Source organism: Harpia harpyja, chromosome 6 (genome assembly GCF_026419915.1).
Source record: "Harpia harpyja isolate bHarHar1 chromosome 6, bHarHar1 primary haplotype, whole genome shotgun sequence".
Taxonomy (NCBI): Eukaryota; Metazoa; Chordata; class Aves; order Accipitriformes; family Accipitridae; genus Harpia; species Harpia harpyja.
In genome coordinates this window covers 15,451,677-15,469,916 of record NC_068945.1, presented here as the reverse complement: position 1 = coordinate 15,469,916, position 18,240 = coordinate 15,451,677, and the positions used below count along the sequence as shown (strand labels likewise).

Sequence of the window (18,240 nt, the reverse complement as noted above, 5' to 3'; positions counted from 1 at the left end):
CTGGGTTAAAAGCTCGAGTGCTCTCCTGCACAGGACAAAAATGCTCCATCTCCTTCGGAAGACGATGTGGAATGAGGCCATCCTAGTGCTCTTCAGATGGGGCTTGCTGTGTGATGGGACTGGCCTGTGACGCTGAAGGCAGCATGTGCAGTGGCAGCCCAGATATTTGAGCAGGATCATAACAAAATCCCCTGGTTCCTTTAGTTAAGACATAATTTGTGTTACCCTCTTCTACACAGAGTCTGCCTTTGCAATAGGGGGCTTTTAAATGAAGACATATATCTGTCATTCCTGACATGCATAAAACTCTTGCATTGAATGTAGCAGGCAAAGCCAAGAAAATACAAAAAAAGCCACAAAGAAACGGTTGGCACCAACCTTTACGAAGGTAAGAAGCAACTTCAGAATCCAGCTAAATAGCCTGTTTTTCTTAACAAGTAAGAGAAAGAGAACCCACCAACCACACCTTCCTTGGGACATGTGCTGAGCAGATTACACTGTCCCAAGGTGGCCAGAACCTCATCTTCCTCACACGGCAGAGACACCCCTTCGGCAGGACTGCAAGCCCGGCTGCTGGAACAAGCACCAGCCACTGCTAGGCTCATCTGCTCTGCTGTGCTTTAGCAGTCAGTGCGGTGCCATTACCAAACTCGTTCTGCCTCTGTACAGACCTTTCCAGCAAGTGATTTCAGACCTCTGCATCTCTGGTTTCTACCCTGCTTGGTGCTACGTGGTCCACTCTACCTTTTTCTGCTTCCCTTCTTCTGCCTTAATGGGTCTGCAGGTGGCCTCTCCTCATCCATCCCCCAGCAATTCTGGGTCTCCTCACCAGAGTGCCAGACCACAGCAAGGCTGTGGTGCTGACGCTTTCTGTAGATTTTGGGGAGGAAATCGGAGTCTTGACTTCCTTCAGTGTTATTGGATTGACTAGGGAAGAAAAGAAAGCTGCCACCAGACAGTTAGAATACGGCTGATTCTTCTCCCTGTTCAAAACTCACGGAAGTCACTCTTCCTATCCAATGGTTACAACAAGAAAAATTACTATTAGTGGACAAGAAAGAATCAAACTCTATCACTGTGCTGATGAAATGAAACAAGAAAGTTGTATCAGGAGTGATCTCATTTACATTATGAGCTTCTCCAATGCTACACCATAACACTACTTCAGTTTCCTACTGTAAAAATATCACAGGTAAAGCTGGTCTGTCTATGATCCAAGACCATCTGATTTTTACCTTACTGACAATGAAGAGGTCCTCTCGTTTCACAACGCCTTCCTTGATTTTCTGCTGGATCCCCTCCCCAACTTCCTTCTCATTCTGGTACACGTAGGCACAGTCAAAGTGGCGGTACCCAGCATCAATGGCAGCCATCACTGCAGCTGCCACTTTACCTGGGGGGGACTGAAGGGAAAAAGGGTATGATACGTCTTGATTTGGGATTCTCACATGCTGCTCCTTAGGTAGCTAGAAGGCAGATAAACACACAAAGGGGCTTTAAGAGGAGCTTTTCCAAAAAGCTTTCTTGGGTCTGTACACACCTCAGGCAGAGGCAGCTGAGCTTCCAGCCAGCCTCCAGCCGTTCCTCTGCAACCCCACTCCCAGGCAGGGCTCTAGAGCGCCTTTGCAGAGCTGAGGCCCCAACACCAGGACAGCTCTCCAGAGCCGGGCCACGGCCTCCTCGCTTCCCCACACCGCTCCGAGGACGAGAAGCCCTCCGGCCAGCGGGGCTCGGCCCAGCAGAGGGGCCTCAGCCCAGGCCCCGGCGACCCGCGCCCCCGGGCAGAGCCCCACGGCGGCGCAGGAGCTCGCCCAGGCCGCTGCCAGGGGCCGGCGGGCAGGGAGGGACCCTCGGTGCCGAGCGCCGCAGCGGCGCGGCCCTACCCAGCGCGGGACGCCGCCCGGGGCGTCGGTGGCACCGGCAGCGCGGCGCCCGGGGTGGCGGCGGCCCCGGGCCCCGCCGCAGGAGGGCTCGCCGCCGTTACCTTCCATGTGCCCAGCCCCAGGAGGGGCACCTTGGCCGCGGCGCCCAGCCGCGCGTAGGTCGCCATGGCCCCACTCGGGAACGCGCCGCCCGCCGAGCGCTGTAACAGCGGCCGGGCCCGCCCCGGGGCTGGCGGTACGGCCCTTCCCGGGGGTGGCGTCCCCCACCCACCCCGGCAGCTGGTAGCGCTCGGCCTTCCCCTCCGCAGTAGCCAATCGCCGCTCAAGTCCTGCCCCGATGGCAGCGCAGCCCAATCAGCAGCGAAGCGGGACAACCAATGGGGATCCCGGCCCGCTGCAATGGTAAGGTACGGGGGGAACTACCTGCGTGTGGGGGGAATGTCTGGGGGTGCTCCGCAGCCCCCCTAGGCCGCCCCCAGCGCCCCCGCCCGCCCGCCCGCCTGGGGCCGGTTAGGCGTTTCTCCGCGAGTGGCGTTTCCCACCGGAGCCGACGGCCCCGTCAGGCGGGCCCGGCTGCTGAGGCCCGGCGCCGGGCAGGCGGCCGCGGCCGGAGGAGCCGCCCGCCGGGGGCATGCAGCAGAGCCGGGCCGTAACGGCCGTGCCGGGGCCCAGCGGGCCTCACACCGGCCCCTCCAGGGCAGGGCAGGGCAGCCCCGGCTCGGGAGGCCCTTCTGCTGAGGCTCGGCTCGTGTGGGCTCTTGTGACAGCTGAAGTCAGTCAAAAATCGCGGAGGTGATCTCTCCCGTGGGGTGCGCCCTGCGGCCCCCTCCTCCCGGTGAAGTTCCTTATCAAAGGATAAGGGCTGAGGGCGGCTGTGCTCCCATCCAGCTTGTGACTGTGCAGGGTTCAGCTCCTGCAGCACCCCGTCCCTGTGCCGTGGGTTGTTCACGCAGATCTCGCTTGTGATACACGCTGGGGTGTTGCAACACGCATCGGTTACCAGATGGAGAGCCTGTTTCGTTCAGTGGCACTTTGCCCCTCGGTTTGTCATCGGTAAAGGCAGGATGTGTCCCAAAATGAGTCAATAAACAGGAGTCCTGGCACAGGGCATGAGACAGAGGTCTCTTGCTCTCAGCGCGCGGAGCTGCTCCCTCGCCGCTGGCTGTGTGGTTGCGGGCTGCCAGCCGTGGGCCGAGGAAGGGCTGAGCCCTTTTGGCTGGAGCAGCGTGTCCCCATGACAGCGATGGTGGCCTGGGCTGGTGCCAGGAGCCTTGTCACCCTGCATGCTGATGAAGTGAGACTGCTAGAGAAACCTCTGTGCGGCTGGCTTGTGAGAGTGGGGAGCACCCCGTTCCCCTCTCCAGATGGGATGAATGCAGCTTTCACTTTGGGGTAACTGAGCTTATGAGTAATTTGGAAAATAATGAGTTTAAACCACTTCATTTTAAATGTTGCGCGGAAGTATTTTTTAGTATGTTTTCGAACCTGCAGAAGAGTAGTGAGTTTTCAGTGAATGTCACAATGATCACATTGTCCCTCTGTCTTTGGGGAGATGCAGACCATATTTCAGAATGAAATATACAAGTGTAGAAATAAATGGTAAGTGACCTTTAATTTCACATTAGAAACTGACTTTGAAGTTTTGGAGGGGCAAAATACACTGTACTGATGAGGTAGTCACAGTGCAGTGAAAAAAACCTGATTTATCAGCAGGATCCTATAAGTACTCTATAATGGTATGTCAGGGCTGCTTGGGAGGCTTTGCAGTTTGCTTATACTCAGAGAATTGATTCAGGTACAAGCATAAGTTCAGAGTATGTATAATGGTGCATTTTTCTCTGGGTGCCTCTCCCACAGCTGATGCCCAGGTTCCTTTTGCTTCATTTAACTGAAGGCAGACAAGATAATTAGTTTTTCTCTTTAATCTTCCCCCTGTTTTGTGTCAGTGCCATCAGCTGTCCTCAGCAGGATGTGGTGTTTCAGTTGAATCACATAACAGTTATACAACCCAGGGCTTATCTTTCATCCTTTTTGGGGATTCCTTCTCCATAGATCTGCTCTGAGTCTGCTCAGCTTCTTGGGCACTGGTTCGTTGTTCAGAGAAGTCAGTGAAAAATGCAAAATGACACATTTTGCTTTGGCTGTGATGTACTTTCTCAAGAGAGCCTAGAGACCAGATGAAGTGCCAGTTTGCTCCTGCTCTCCTTTGTATTCCCAAGGCACTCAAGCTTGTGGTGCTATGCTGGTGATTTATTAGTGTCAGCAGTGTCACATTCAGAAACAAGGGTGAGTGGGTTTCAGGTCTTGGTGTAGGAACTGCCAGATTTTGTACTGAAGCAGCACCAAGGTGAACTGGTGCCATCAGAGAGTTGTGCTCTGCAAGTCTGTGAAAGCTTGCAAAGCCTCGCTGTTTGGCCAGTAAGGTGGGATCTCCTATAAGAAAGGGCAGAAAACCCTGCAGCATTTGTTCTCATTCTTCTGAGCATGTCTTTTTGGGGAGAGGTTTCAAAGCCTTGCGTTCCTGCAGCAAGGAGGTGGGTAGAGTGTGTGATGACAGATAATGAGATTTGGAGAGCGCGGCTGAGAAATGCAATTTGTCCTTCCTCTTGTTTTCTTCTGAGATTTTTGTGTTGCTTCCTCTGTGTCCTGTCCGTGTTCTCCTGCGAAGGTGGGTGCTTGGTTTTCCCTAATGGTTTCTTGAATGAGAGATGTCTTGGTCTTTTAACAGAGGGTTTTGGGCAGAAGGTTTGTGTTTTGCTTTGCTGTTTGCACCTGCTGGTGTAAGACTTTCCCCAGATCATGCCAAGACACAGGAGCAGTCAGTTGTTTCTCTGTCCTGAAGGTGTAGCTGGCATTGTCAGATGATGGTGGGGCCTTTGGGAAAGAAGTATATTGAAATAGGATGTTTATCTTGCTAAATGTTGTACACTGATTTAACTTCCAGATGCTCGTTAAGGCAGGAATGCAGACAGGAGGATAGAGGTTTAATCCAGTTCTAAGACCTTGGCCTCTTTCTTGCATTGAGTTCAGATCAAGCCAGGAGCATCCTCTGAGGTCCCACTACCATCTCTATGTCTTCTCAAGGTTTTTTTTTTAAGACTTCAGTCTTTGATAATTATGGTATTTGGCTATTAATCTGGTGAGCTGGCAAAACTGTGTACTTAAAATAAAACTCTAGAAACAAAACTATGAGCATATACTCTCACTCTCTGTGACCGATCCAGGTTAATTTGCCCGCCCTAAGCAGGCAGCTCCTGTCTGCGCATCCCTGACACATAGGCCTGATTCAGCAAGCTGATGTGGCTAAACCCCTCTGATGTCTTCTTTCTTTCAGTACGTTGTTGTGTGTGCCCTGGGATGAGAGGAGACCCTTCAAGTGGGAGCAGGAGAGCCCTTCGGCATGGGTGGGATGTGGCAGTAAGTGCTGCCGTTAGCCAAGGAGTGTCTGGATGAATTTGTGTGACTGTGCCCATGATGGTGGCTCAACCTCAAGAGTTAGAGCAAGTGTTTGTGCAGGAGCTTTCCAAGGGAAAGAGGGTGGTTGTGAAGGGTGGTAGAACTTCCTACATCTTTGGCTCCCACACCATATTAAATAGTGTACCCTTACTGGGTTCAATAACTCGGTGTATTTTTTTTGCAGGACGGATGTCTTACTTCTGCCTGGAGATTGCTGAGGGCTTTGTGGGCTGCTTCCTTCAGGAAGCTGAGAAACACAGGGTCTTGGATTATCTTTGTGAATTGAAAGTGGAAATTTTGGGGAGAATATCCTAAGTGCCGGCAATTTGGGCACAGCACCGAGGGGCTGAGCCTCCCCTGTGCAGGGGCAGACACCTAGGTTGTGCAGCATCTAAAATGCACTCCAAGCACTGCTGGGAGCTGGTGGCTGGTGGGGAGGGGGCAAGGTGGGTCTCCTCTGAGAGCTGGCTGCCCTCTGGTCCCTGCAGGAGAAAGTGCCAAGTGGCTTTGCTGTCCCAGGGAGCATTCATGTCCCCAAGGTGCAGGTGACTGTGGGCGACCTTTCTGTGCGTCTTTGGGTTAGGAGGGTTTTGGGTTTTTCCTACACTAGATGGAAGACTTTCAGCCAATTATGTTTTTGCATTTTAAAGTCAATTTTACTTAAAATATGGGACACTTCTGATGAAATTGTGGATGCATGGGGTTTGTCAACATCTGGTTTCTGCTGATGCAAGACTGAAGGCAATCACCGAATAGTGGTACAAACTCTCTCCCCATTTTCTGCTTAGCACCTCTGCTTAGGCTCTTCAATAGTAATCCTCTCTTCTAATAAGCAGAAAATTATTACACCCCACATTTTGATCTGTAGAAAATACTTTTTCCTTCTTCCAAAAAAAGAACTCAAACAAATTTCGTGGGATAAACATCTCATGTCTTCACTAGCAGCAGCAAGGCAGATGCAGTAAGAAAACTAGATAAATAGACAGCTCAAAGTTAGAGCAGAGGCACGTGAGACACCAGAGGTCTAGTGAAGGCCATGTTACAAGCATCTTCAGTATTCTGCATGGAAAGGGTACTCCTTGTGAGTTTTGGACCTGAAAGAAATCAAAGAGAGAATGTTATTTTCATGGGTGACCTAAATGTTACATAGAGGTGCATTGCGTGCATGGAGGAGCCACCAAGGGAAGATCTGCATCATGTAATTACAGGGAGAATATGTGGAGATATGTGTCCTCATTTCTCTAATACAGATAAAGATGAAATGACCATCCAGAACTTATTTTTTTGTAATTCAAGTTAGAGAGAGTTTCCTGGAAACTGAATTCAAAATGGGAGTGTAGTTTGTTTTCTTTGTTTTGTTTTGTTTGTTTTTAAAATGAAACTATTAAGACCTCTCCTGAAAAAGTATTTCTGGGACAAAGCAGTTGGAATTTGAGTCGGTATGATTTTTAAATAAACTGAATTTCATGCTACCTAGTAACTGTGACACAAAATTCCCTGTAAAGCATATTCAAAATTTTAGAGTTGGAAGGAAACAAGCAGTGTCACTGACATGCTCATTGCACAGATCCTCCAGTTTCTGTTAAAGCTGAGAATGGTTGCCATCTCCTTTTTAGTCAATTCAAAGTCAAACACCTAGCAAGAGAAAGACAAGATTAGAGACCAGCTCCACACTGGAGGGTCTATTTTCAGTCATGGACCACTGAATTAACAAGTAGAGGAACAACTTGTTTTATGGACACAAGAACTATTTTATGAACATTGCTTATTCTATATAAGACTTTTCTGGCCTGTTACTGTGTGTGGGCTCCAAGCAAGCTATGCTTGCTGATTCACCCACAAGCCACAGAACAGGAAATATCATATAAGACCCATTTACCTGTCCTCTCCAAAAGCAGGCCTGGCTTAACACTCAGTAGTAGGTAAGCATAAAGAAAGAAAACGCCCAGTCCTTTTGTCTGAGGAGGACTTGGGAAGGGTGAGAAGGGATCACTGCTTGCTCTGCAGGGAGAAGCTATGCCATCCCTGAAGGACAGCATCCAGGTCACTCATAATCACTCACCTTGAGGTTCTCCACAATGCGCTGTGGTGTGATGGACTTGGGAATTGCAATCACATTTCTCTGCGTCTGGAAGCGAAGGAGAACCTGCAGGAACAGACAACTGAGTCAGAGAGAGGGTGGCTTCTGCTCTGGAGGAAGCAGACAGAGCCTGTTCCAACAGCTGTTTGCCATCAAGTGTTATATTTCAGTAGAAATAAACCCTTTCTGTGGAGCTACAATTCAAATAATTCCTGTCCCTCTGGCCTAGGTAGCGCTTCCAGGAGAGCAGAGAGAAGTGGTGGAGGCCCACATGGAAGGCCTCCTTTCCCATTCAGTTTAGGGAGAGTCAACTCCTTTTCTTCCCACCCAGACTTCTAGCAGTCCATGCAAGACTCTCTTTCATTCTCTGCAGGAGGACTTGAGAGGGGAACTGACATGTGAAGATGAGTCAAGAATCTTTTTGAGGGCCAAAGAGATAATAGTAGCATGTCTTGCAGGCCATATAATAAAAAATCTGCATTGTTAGGGAAAAATCAAAGGAGTGCAGAATTCATGAGGAATGGATGGAGGTTCTACCCACTCTGCAGCTCTATTTTCTTTAATGGCTGTGTTACGGGAAGGAGTACCCACTGTACTGCACTTACCTACCTGTGCTGGTGTTTTGTTGTGCTTGGCTGCAATCTCTTTGATCCTGGGCTCATCCAGAAGGGAAGGGTCCTCTGGCTTAGCCCTACACAGAGAAATCAGTGGCAAGAAACCTCCATAGAAAGATCCAGCCTAGCAACAGAGATATGTATCTAGATGAATGATTAATAGTGCACTTGTCTCAATGTTACAAGCATAATCCATGCCAGCTCCCTTGCAAAGCACAAAGCAGTCTTACCATGGTCTGTCAGGAGAGCCAAGGGGACAGTATGCTGTCACAGCAATACCTTTGGATTGACAGTACTTGATCAGCTTCTCCTGGGTGAGGTATGGATGACATTCAATCTGCCAACACAAAGGCACAGAGGCTGATAGCGGCAGAACTGTTGTAATATTGTTGTGCCCTATGGATTATCTCCTAATCCAATTAGAGGCTGCCTTTTCCCCTAATTTGCTAGTGGCTTGCATGATAATATGCATCCTTAGTATTGAAGACACCTATTTTTATACAAAGTGCTTATACAGTTTTTGCTGGGGGGGTTCACAAAGCTCATCTCCAGGTTCTTTATTCTTCCAGGAAGAATGTTTCCAGGGAAATACTCCAACAGTCGTAAACAGTGGTTCAGCAAGGCGAAACAACCAAGGAAGTATCCAAGTGCCTTGTGTACTCAGAAATATCCACAGAGCAGGATTTAGAGTACATACTGTTGTCTGCTTTATTCTCCCTTCTTCCATCTCCTCATTCAACAGTAATCAGATCTTTATAATCCCTGAAAACTATTCACCTGCAGTCACTTAGCAGTTTACCTGGTTATTTGCAGGCTTGTACTTCAGTCCTGGTTTGTTCAAGATTCTTTCAATCTGCTCATGGTTAAAGTTGGAGATTCCAATGGCTTTTACCAGGCCAGCATCCACCAGCTCTTCCATGGCCTAACACAAAGAGGAGCAAAGTCATCATCTGGTATGCAAGACAGGTCATGAAGAAGATGTTCTTCCTGATGTGGCTTGTTTCCTGTCATGAGTAGCACAAAGTAACTACTTAGACTTGCAAAGTTCTCTGAGGGAAGAGCAGGTACCAGTACGTTAGTGCTGTCTCACCCAAGCCCAAATTCTCATTCCCTCAGTTTGTGGAAATTCACACCAAGTTGCATGAGGAAAAGAACAACGACACTCAATAATCCACTATTGTGTAAGAACTGGAGGGCTGTGCCCCACACCGTAGGCAAGATCTCAACCTAAAAATGTCTTTATTTCTGTAAAATTTATTTGAGCAATTCAAGAAGGGTGCAAGAACTGTGGTGAAGACAATTGTGCAGTTGTTATGGTTGAGCAACGAACTTTTTCTAACCTCAGCCTGGTCTGCAGCTCCACTGAAAGTGATTGTGCAGGTCACTGTGGGTCAGGCAGTCATATAAGGCACTTGGGGGAATAGGAACAACTAGGTAATGACTAAGCATAGACATTATGAAAAGCTACTTTGTACTGCCTTATGTTCCTTCCAGCTATTTTTGCATGCATGAGGCAACAGTTCTGTGACTGGTGAAGGTAATGAAAACATGGAAGAGACTAATGAGGACAGAGGACATGTCTCTTCTGCTGTGGTTGAACTTACCTCCCATGTCTGTAGAATATCAGTGTTGCTAGGTATAGACATGCCTTTGTCATCTTTGGGAAACAGCTCATCTCCTGCCTGTCAGTGGGAGAGAAAATGCTTGAAATAATCTCTGTTGGGATGCTAGCTATGTAAAAGGACCAAACAGGAATGTAAGGAGCTAAAGCTAATAGTGCGTGAAGAAAACTGAAGTAATTCTCATAGTAACTAAATTAAATCTTCAGTCATTTCTTAGTTCATGCAAGGTCACGGCATTTTTGCCACTACTATCCCAACAAAGACAGGTGTTTCTGCTGGACCCATTGAAGTCCATGCATGCATGCAGCAAAGCAAGGTACTCATAGAACAATATCCTGGAGTCTTACGTGGGGTCACTTCATGTATTGTTCTGTTATGCATGTTTAGGAATAATAGCTTCTTTAGTTGTTTTTAAAAAGTTATATGGAGGATTGACTTTGGTCCTGTGAACATACACATTTATACTGGAGTATACTTGCTGAAAAAGGTACTGCTAATAGATTTCCCATGGGGACGCTCACTGTTTAAGTTGCTGTATTAGGAAAATTAGAACAGCCTGTAACTAGACAGTATGGCCAAAGTGTTTTGAATGATTGGAATTTTCTAGATGCCACAATATTATGCAGTTTCACTTGGCAGCTTTGTCCACATAAAGCTAACTAAAACAATATTGAGAGAATGAAATGAAGCTGAGCTCAAAAATATTAGGTAGAATAGAGATTTTGGTCTGGGTGTAGCAGAAAGGAAAGGCTAAGGGTATGTGTGTATATATATATGCACAAACTGACATAGATCATTTGAAGTACAGATAGTCTGTGAAAGTTTGGTATCGAAAAGCCTCATCTTTTGAAATCCAAGGTCTGTGAAACAACACTAAGGCTCCTACAGGCAAGGTCAGCTCAATCTGGACTGTATTAAGTACTTGGTGATTTAGAGAGAAATGGAAAACAGAAGCATTTTCTTTCGCTCTGCGATTCTGTAACATGCAGAGGAAAGAATTTCTGTCAGGCAGCAAAGGACAGCCCTCCTTCCCACAAGGGGTAATTTTCAGATGAGCATGCTTTGGATTTGTAAAAGAAAGGGAAAGTGGCATAGCTTATGCTTGCAGCTGGGAGGCCTGACCTTAGTGCTAGGTCTGCCTCTTCAACTTTCCAAAGGGCAGAGGACGCTGTGCAAGCAGTGGTCTCAGGGGCAGAGATCAAGAGCCTGGCTCACAAGGCCAGGGTAAAGCTGAATGAGCAGCACCGGACCAGTGCTGGTGCACGCAACAGACACATGGTTTTTCAGGACTGCTGCAGCAGTAGTGCTACAAGCATTACGGGCAGTTTTGAGGAAGTCTCCCAGGAGGGAAAGCCAAGGGCATTGCTGTTACTGTACCTTGAACCCAAGAGGCCAGTGCATGAGGTAGAGATCCAGGTAATCCAGTTTCAGGTCAGCAAGAGTCTTCTGGCAGGCTCCCTTCACCAGAGGCTTTTCATAAAATGTGCACCACAGCTAGAGACAAAAAGCCAAGGCATGCCGTGACCTCCTGGGTTAAAGCTCTCTGGTGCTCTCCTGCACAGGACAGAAATTCTCCATCTCCTTTGGAAGGTGATGTGGAATGAGGCCATCCTAGTGCTCTTCAGATGGGGCTTGCTCTGTGATGGGACTGGCCCATGACACTGAAGGCAGTATGTGCAGTGGCAGTATACATGATCAGACAGATCTGTAGAAAAAACTCCTATTGCAAGGTCAGATTTGTGTGGAAGAAGATGGCTTAGCTCAAGAAAGCTTTCTTTCAGATTTGACCATTTGTACATTTTCTGTAAAAAATTTAGCAGGCAAAGCGAAGAAAATATAAGACAAGCCACAAAGAAGTAGTTGGCACCAACCTTTACGAAGGTAAGAAGCAACTTCAGAATCCAGCTAAATAGCCTGTTTTTCTTAACAAGCAAGAGAAAGAGAACCCACCAACCACACCTTCCTTGGGACATGTGCTGAGCAGATTACACTGTCCCAAGGTGGCCAGAACCTCATCTTCCTCACACGGCAGAGACACCCCTTCGGCAGGACTGCAAGCCCGACTGCTGGAACAAGCACCAGCCACTGCCAGGCTCATCTACTCTGCTGTGCTTTAGCAGTCAGTGCGGTGCCATTACCAAACTCGTTCTGCCTCTGTATCAGTCCTTTTCAGCGAGTGATCTCAGACCTCTGCATCTCTGATTTCTACCCTGCTTGGTGCTATGTGGTCCACTCTACCTTTTTCTGCTTCCCTTCTTCTGCCTTAATGGGTCTGCAGATGGCCTCTCCTCATCCATCCCCCAGCACTTCTGGGTCTCCTCACCAGAGTGCCAGACCACAGCAGGGTGCCAACACAGTGGATCCTTCCTAACTGTCCATACAGAATGGGGTGAAGCAGTAAGCTTGTATCAGGAGTGACTTGAATGATGCTATGAATTGCTTTATCCTGTAGCATAAAGTTAGTTTCCAGTATTTAAGCTTCCTACTGTGAAAATACTATAGGCAAAGCATTCCCCCACCCCTGCTCCAGGGTGGAAGATCATCAGATCCTTACCTTACTGACAATGAAGAGGTCTTCTCGTTTCACAACACGTTCCTTGATTTTCTGGTGGATCCCTTCCCCAACTTCTTTCTCATTCTGGTACACGTAGGCACAGTCAAAGTGGTGGTACCCAGCATCGATGGCAGCCATCACTGCAGCTGTTACTTTCCCAGCTGGAGACTAAAAATAATGCATAAATCTTAAGAACCTCAAATCAGTATATGTTAAATACCTGTATCCTAGCAAAATAAAAATAGGAAAACCACCTTACTGAAAGCAATACCCCCGCTGCCCCAGGTTGGTTTTTTTTTTTTTTCTTTACAAGAGCAGTATTTCTTGCAGTTCTAAATATGGGGCTTGAAGCCAGTCTCCAGCCATTTATCCGTAGCCCCACTCCAACGGAGGTTCAGCCCAACAGCCAGGTAGAGCAGAGCCCCCAACAGCAGGGCAGTTCTCCAGAGCTGGACCCGGGGAACCAGGTTTTGTGCCAGGCAGCTCTGCAATACTGGTGCTTTTCTCTGAAGCTGTTACCTGCCAGGTGCCCAGCCCCACGAGGGGCATCTTGGCTGTGGTGCTCAGCTGCACGTAGGTCGCCATGGCCCTGCACGCCGTCTGGGAAGCCGCAGTGCAGCCGCCTCTTGCCCAGCTGGTTTAATAGTGACCGGTCGCTGGCTAGGGCAGGGGAAGATGGCGGAGCGGCGCCAGTGCTCTGGGTCCTCCCATATCCAGCAAACAAGGCTGCGGCTTTGTCTCTGTAGACTCAACTCACACAGGTTAATGTGAAAGCTGAAATCAATTAAAAATCACGGAGGTGACGACCCCCCTGGAACGTGCAGTGATGCGCCCTGCAGCCCCCTCCTCCCGGTGATAAGGGCTGAGGGCGGCTGTGCTCCCATCCAGCTTGTGACTGTGCAGGGTTCAGCTCCTGCAGCACCCTGTCCCTGTGCCGTGGGTTGTTCACGCAGATCTCGCTTGTGATACACGCTGGGGTGTTGCAACACGCATCGGTTACCAGATGGAGAGCCTGTTTCGTTCAGTGGCACTTTGCCCCTCGGTTTGTCATCGGTAAAGGCAGGATGTGTCCCAAAATGAGTCAATAAACAGGAGTCCTGGCACAGGGCATGAGACAGAGGTCTCTTGCTCTCAGCGCGCGGAGCTGCTCCCTCGCTGCTGGCTGTGTGGTTGCGGGCTGCCAGCCATGGGCTGAGGAAGGGCTGAGCCCTTTTGGCTGGAGCAGCGTGTCCCCATGACAGCGATGGTGGCCTGGGCTGGTGCCAGGAGCCTTGTCACCCTGCATGCTGATGAAGTGAGACGGCTAGAGAAACCTCCATGTGAGTTTACAGAGGAAGAAGTAGATCCTTTTCACCCATACACACAAAGGTGATGGTGTCTAGGCTTCACAGGCTGGGAGGTGAGACACAGGGGAGAACAGGGAAGTTCACACAGGGCATGCATGGCAAAGGTGAGAAGTAAAATTAAGCACCCATTTTTTCCCAATCTTAACAGGACCATCCGTTTGGTAAAATTCTAGAGTTGCCTGTATTTTCTTTTCACTCTCACTTCTCCTTGTTTTATTAGTACAGGCAACAGGCATGTCTCTATGGCCTGTTTTTTAGTGCCCTCCATAAAGGAGAGTTTCATAATGCAGAGAGAGACATGTGAGTGTAGAAGAGAAAAGGTGTCCTGTGACTACATGGTGTTTGTGGATGTCATATACAATTAGTGTCATAAACTAATACATCTTTTTGCACAAAAATAGAACAGGATCCAGGTAAAGGATGGGAGGGTGTATTTTAATGTTTGCACACACGGAGGCAGAGTTAAACTTGTGTGTGGCTGCTGCTTTTGAATTTCTTCAATAATCTCTCAGATTGAATTGCGTATCGCATTCCTTAGATTTTGTAATAATGAGAAGGTGGAAATCTCTCTTCCTCTGTCTCTTTTCCTAAAAAGGATAAGAAGAGAAAAAATGAAGGTGGCTTACATTTGTAATAAATAAATAGGCATGAAAATTTCCTGGTACGGACCTAAAAGGTACAATCTGAGTTTTGAAGAGGAAATTAGCAATTATCACTAACGTACCGACTCTCTGAATTGTCTGATCCTTAAATTAAAAGCACAGAAAAGAATTTCCTTTTCCCTGCTGTCTTTTGCACTGAATGAGACTGCTTTTCCTGCCTCAACTCACCACTCTCTTTCAAAGAAGTTGCAAAACTTGCACTTTTAAGCATTGTTATGTGTGGCAGGGAAATCAAGTCTGTTTTCTGCCTGCTGTTAACCAGGCACTTACTCACAACATGTTGTATATCCCAGGGGAAACAGTAAGACTGTCTAAAATTTAGAATGGTTGGATTTACTGTGACCGGTAGCACTCTAATGTGCTCAGCACCTCCAGCTTGTTTTTGACTGCAGCAGTCAATGGGGATTGTGGGCTGTCTACAGCTCATAGAAAGCAGTATGCGCTGTACAGCATACTGGGTTGTTAACTACACATTTGCGGCCAGAGGCTACTTCCATTGGGAGATTTGCCATTGATTCAACAGCATCGGAGCAAGCCTTTTGTTAAAATGGCTGCCAACAGTGTCAGCTCTCTCTCTGTTCAGCCAGTCTAATACCAAACAATGTCTAACCTACTTTGTGTATTGACCCTGATGTCCTCAGAACGGCTGGACATCACGATTTCAACACTGTGTACGTTTTCTAGGGCTTCATCACCAGAGACCCCCTCTGTTGCCACCCTGCAGCTCATGAAGCAGCCGTGGTGGTGGCGGCTCAGGCACAATGGGGAAGACAAAATTCCTTAGGATCTGCATCCCAGCCTTGGCCTGACCATGCTGGCACCTGGGGGAAGGAACCAAGAACAGCAAGAACAGTAAGAACTGATCTTTTCCCAAGCACTTTCCCTACTCTGTAGTGTAAACCAGTGGGCTCAAGCTGATTGAACGGGCACTGGGATATCATGCCAGGCTAAGAAAGCAGAGCTGCTAAAAATGGTTTTTTTGCCTGTTTTTATACTTCTGCTCAGTCACTGTGTGTCACCCTCTGGAGAGAGATGGACTTCCCAGAAACAGTAGTCACATTCTGACATTTCCACAGCATTGGACACACAAGAAGCCTGAAGTGATATCTTTTGGTTTCTGAGGAAACCCCAGCCAGTCTGGCTCTGAAGCTGTAGTAACTATTACTGTTATAAATAGAGGAAATAAGGGAAAGTCTATGGAACATCAGCTTGAAACTACTCTGAAGAGCAACCTTGTAACTTAGCAGAACTGCAGGAAGCTACAGTTTTGAGAGCTACATCAGATGGGGTGGTTTGGTGATAAAGAGAAATGTGACTTGCCAACAAGTGGGTACCTCAGGGTAAATAAGACAGGAAGAGATAGTTAATAAAACTGTCAGGCAGCGGGGAGCAGACCCCTGGAGGCAGTGGAGGAGGTGTTGACAGCAGACAAGGGCAAAACAAGGCAAGTTCACAGTATTCCCAAAGTATAATATGGTTACATTTTCTTCTGAGTCTTGTCTACATGAAAATCTTGCTCTGTTTCATTATGTTGATGCAAATGCCTTTTTTTGGACACATATCAGTTGAAGTACATTGTATATTGATTTAGCTTAAATCTGTTCCTTACCACTTCAGTTAAAACAGTAGAAAGCACTCTTCAGCAAAATAACATCTGTCCTCCCACAGACTTAGCATTAATTTAACAGCATTAGTTTTTGAACTGGTTTAATTAAACTGCAGCTTCCTTGCACAGGCCAGGACTGGTTGCTGCGGAAGCAGAAGCATGTCAGTGTCTTTTGTGTCTTTTCTTGAACTTGTAAAAAGAAACCTTCTGATCATAGACTGGAGAGGTGGATGAATGTGGGACTGGCAAACACTTCACTTGATTTTCTCTAGGTCAAGCCTTGTGAAAAGAGCAGGTGCCAAAGCATCAACAAAGACCGTACCTTCTCAGTTGTTTCTGTGGAAGAATGGGCTTTGTAATGAGGGGATAAGCAACTTGAGTTACATAGGAAGGACACCATGGCCAGCCTCCAAACCCAACTCATCTACAAATGGAAAATTTGCCCATCCCAGACCTGCATTCCTGTCCAGTTCTGTTGGTAGGCATGGTTATCACAGGAACAAGATTTTCCTCTCTCATATATGCAGACTGTAGGTTTTCCAAAGTGCATCACTTTTGAGAACAGTCTGCTAATTTTCTTGCCAAGTGGAGGCTCTTGTCCTTGCAGAAAAATATTTTCATGCTCCATGTCAAGTTTCAGCAATCAGACGTTTCTAGTTTTGACAAGAAAAGGGGTGCTTCAAATGCCTTAAGAGTGGAGGAAGGGATATGTTTTCCATTTGTGAAACACAAAAGTGTTGAAAATATTTTCCTCATGTTTGAAAAACAAAACATAATGAAGCACACAGTAGAACCAATGAGTTCATCTTGATTAGGAACAACATGAAAAATACCACTGTGGAATCTGTGCAATTAGAGCTGAATAGAAATTGCTTTATAACCTGAACTCGTACACAACAGGGGAGCCAGGTTGTTTTAGCTGACTGAGTTACTCAGGTTTTGTGAATACGAGAGCAGAACCTCCTGGTCTTTCTCCTGTCACATGGCAGACCCGTGGGCAATATGAACATTTAGTGGGTATGTGGAAGGTCCAGTGATTCCCACAAAAGTTTGGCTTATTGTCCTTCACTAATCCATGGATCTGCAGTTATTTCGCTGTATGCTCCAGGTTTGCTGTAGGGTTGGTCAGATGGGCTTCTGCATTCTCAGCATCTGTCATTTCCAGAAGTAATTCAGGGCATGCAGGGAGGAGGCCATGAGCTGCAATTTGTTCTGGCAGCATGCTTCCAGCTATTATCTTGCCTGGGGACTCTCGCTTGTCCTGTAACCAGAACATGTCTGTCACCTGAGGGGCTGGGAAAAGATGGTGGCCAGGTGTGGGTTGCTGCAGAAGCCAGGAAAATTAATTTGGCCTGTGTGTGCTCCCAGCTGCCCCCATAAACTAGATGTAAGCCAGAAGACCAGATAAAGTGGCTTCTTCATGTCTAAAGTTTGTGAGCACCTATATCTTTAGAAGGGAAAGAGACCTTGGTCAGATAGCATGGGCCTCGTTTTATGGTACCTTTATAGAGGTATTATAACCCCCCGCCAAAAAAAAAGATAGGTAGTTTGTTACCAGGTATATGCTACTTCTGTAATTGCCTTCTTAAGAAGGGCAGGACCCTATTGCCCAGGTTTTTTTCTCACAGATCATTGAATTGATCTTGGCTCAGTTACTTATTTGGTATATTGCAGCTGCAGACTTCAACAGGGAAGAATAATGACAGCAGTACTGAATGTTTAAACAAGTACTTGACCTATCCAGAATGCTAGATGTTGGATAGTACCTCGTGTCTCTGGGAAGCAGAAAAGTGTCTTTTTTGTAATATAAAAAGGAGATGCTGAATTACAGGCAAAACATTTTTTTCCAGGCTGTTCTGTGGACAGCTGGATCTGATGGCAGTAGAGAGGAATAGACTAATTCTGAATCAAAAACCAGTGGAAGTCAGGCACAAAATTATTTAAATAAATGGATTTCCATGTAAGTAAAACAGATGTGAGATGAAAATTAGAATTGAAAAATTCTGGGAAGTTGGATATCTTGACTCCTCATCCATGCATGATTTATTAGTCCTGGCTGCCTTTCTACTCATGCTCCTTTTTCATTAAAGGAAGGGGGGTGGGTGGGCGGAGAGCATGAATTAACTTGTGATACACAGCTATTTATTTAGCAGCTTACCACCTAAAGTTTCCTGGGAGACAATCCTGTAAAAGAGAGGCCTGATTTTGTTGCCTTTTTAAGTCAGGAGCAACCCCACTGAATTCTGAGAAGTTACAGTAAAATGGAAGAACAGTGTGACTCAGTCCTTCTCTCTACTAATCATGACACATAGGACAGATTTTTTAAATAGGAAACTCATTTTTGTGCTCCATTCAAAACCAAACTAAACATCAGTCAGGCTTGTTTTGTAAACTGGTATGCTGCAAGAGAGCCACAT

General features: G+C 47.1%; 3 protein-coding genes across 9 annotated transcripts in view; 1 reads left to right on the top strand and 2 right to left on the bottom strand.

Moving 5' to 3' along the window:
• The window catches only part of LOC128143477 (aldo-keto reductase family 1 member B1-like), a 90,685-nt gene extending 88,537 nt beyond the window's left edge, over positions 1-2,148 (bottom strand). For 2 of the 7 annotated variants that reach the window (XR_008235763.1, XM_052790737.1), the window contains exons 1-2: positions 1,985-2,147; positions 1,236-1,403 (exon numbers count right to left, since the gene is read on the bottom strand). Coding sequence is in view for 5 of the 7 variants with exons in the window: in XM_052790737.1 (XP_052646697.1) it covers positions 1,236-1,403; positions 1,985-2,050 (234 nt within the window). In the remaining 2 variants the exon portion in view is untranslated. Of the gene's footprint in view, positions 1-744; positions 997-1,235; positions 1,404-1,540; positions 1,776-1,984 lie in introns of those variants that run through there. The other 5 variants (XM_052790736.1, XM_052790735.1, XM_052790734.1 and 2 more) reach the window with 5 other exon arrangements.
• A 70-nt stretch (positions 2,149-2,218) lies between these two features.
• The window catches only part of BPGM (bisphosphoglycerate mutase), a 38,153-nt gene continuing 22,131 nt past the window's right edge, over positions 2,219-18,240 (top strand). Inside the window, exon 1 of the mRNA XM_052790747.1 lies at positions 2,219-2,285. The gene's annotated coding sequence lies outside the window, so the exon portion shown is untranslated. The remainder of the gene's footprint in view (positions 2,286-18,240) is intronic.
• Positions 6,025-13,185, bottom strand: LOC128143479 (aldo-keto reductase family 1 member B1-like). Its single transcript, XM_052790741.1, has 10 exons — positions 12,729-13,185; positions 12,210-12,377; positions 11,033-11,149; positions 9,638-9,715; positions 8,833-8,955; positions 8,264-8,370; positions 8,029-8,110; positions 7,402-7,485; positions 6,892-6,974; positions 6,025-6,433 (listed from the first exon to the last, which is right to left on the bottom strand). The coding sequence occupies exons 1-10, from the start codon at positions 12,792-12,794 to the stop codon at positions 6,391-6,393; spliced, it is 951 nt and encodes a 316-aa protein (XP_052646701.1). The 5' UTR covers positions 12,795-13,185; the 3' UTR covers positions 6,025-6,390.

Excerpts from the sequence above, each read along its gene's own strand:
- LOC128143479 (XM_052790741.1), bottom strand. The coding sequence starts at position 12,794 with ATGGCGACCTACGTGCAGCTGAGCACCACAGCCAAGATGCCCCTCGTG. Across the intron at positions 11,150-12,209 it reads ACCTCTTCATTGTCAGTAAG|CTGTGGTGCACATTTTATGA; the intron begins GTAAGGATCTGA and ends TTTTGTCTCTAG. Across the intron at positions 8,371-8,832 it reads ACAAGCCTGCAAATAACCAG|ATTGAATGTCATCCATACCT; the intron begins GTAAACTGCTAA and ends TTGTGTTGGCAG.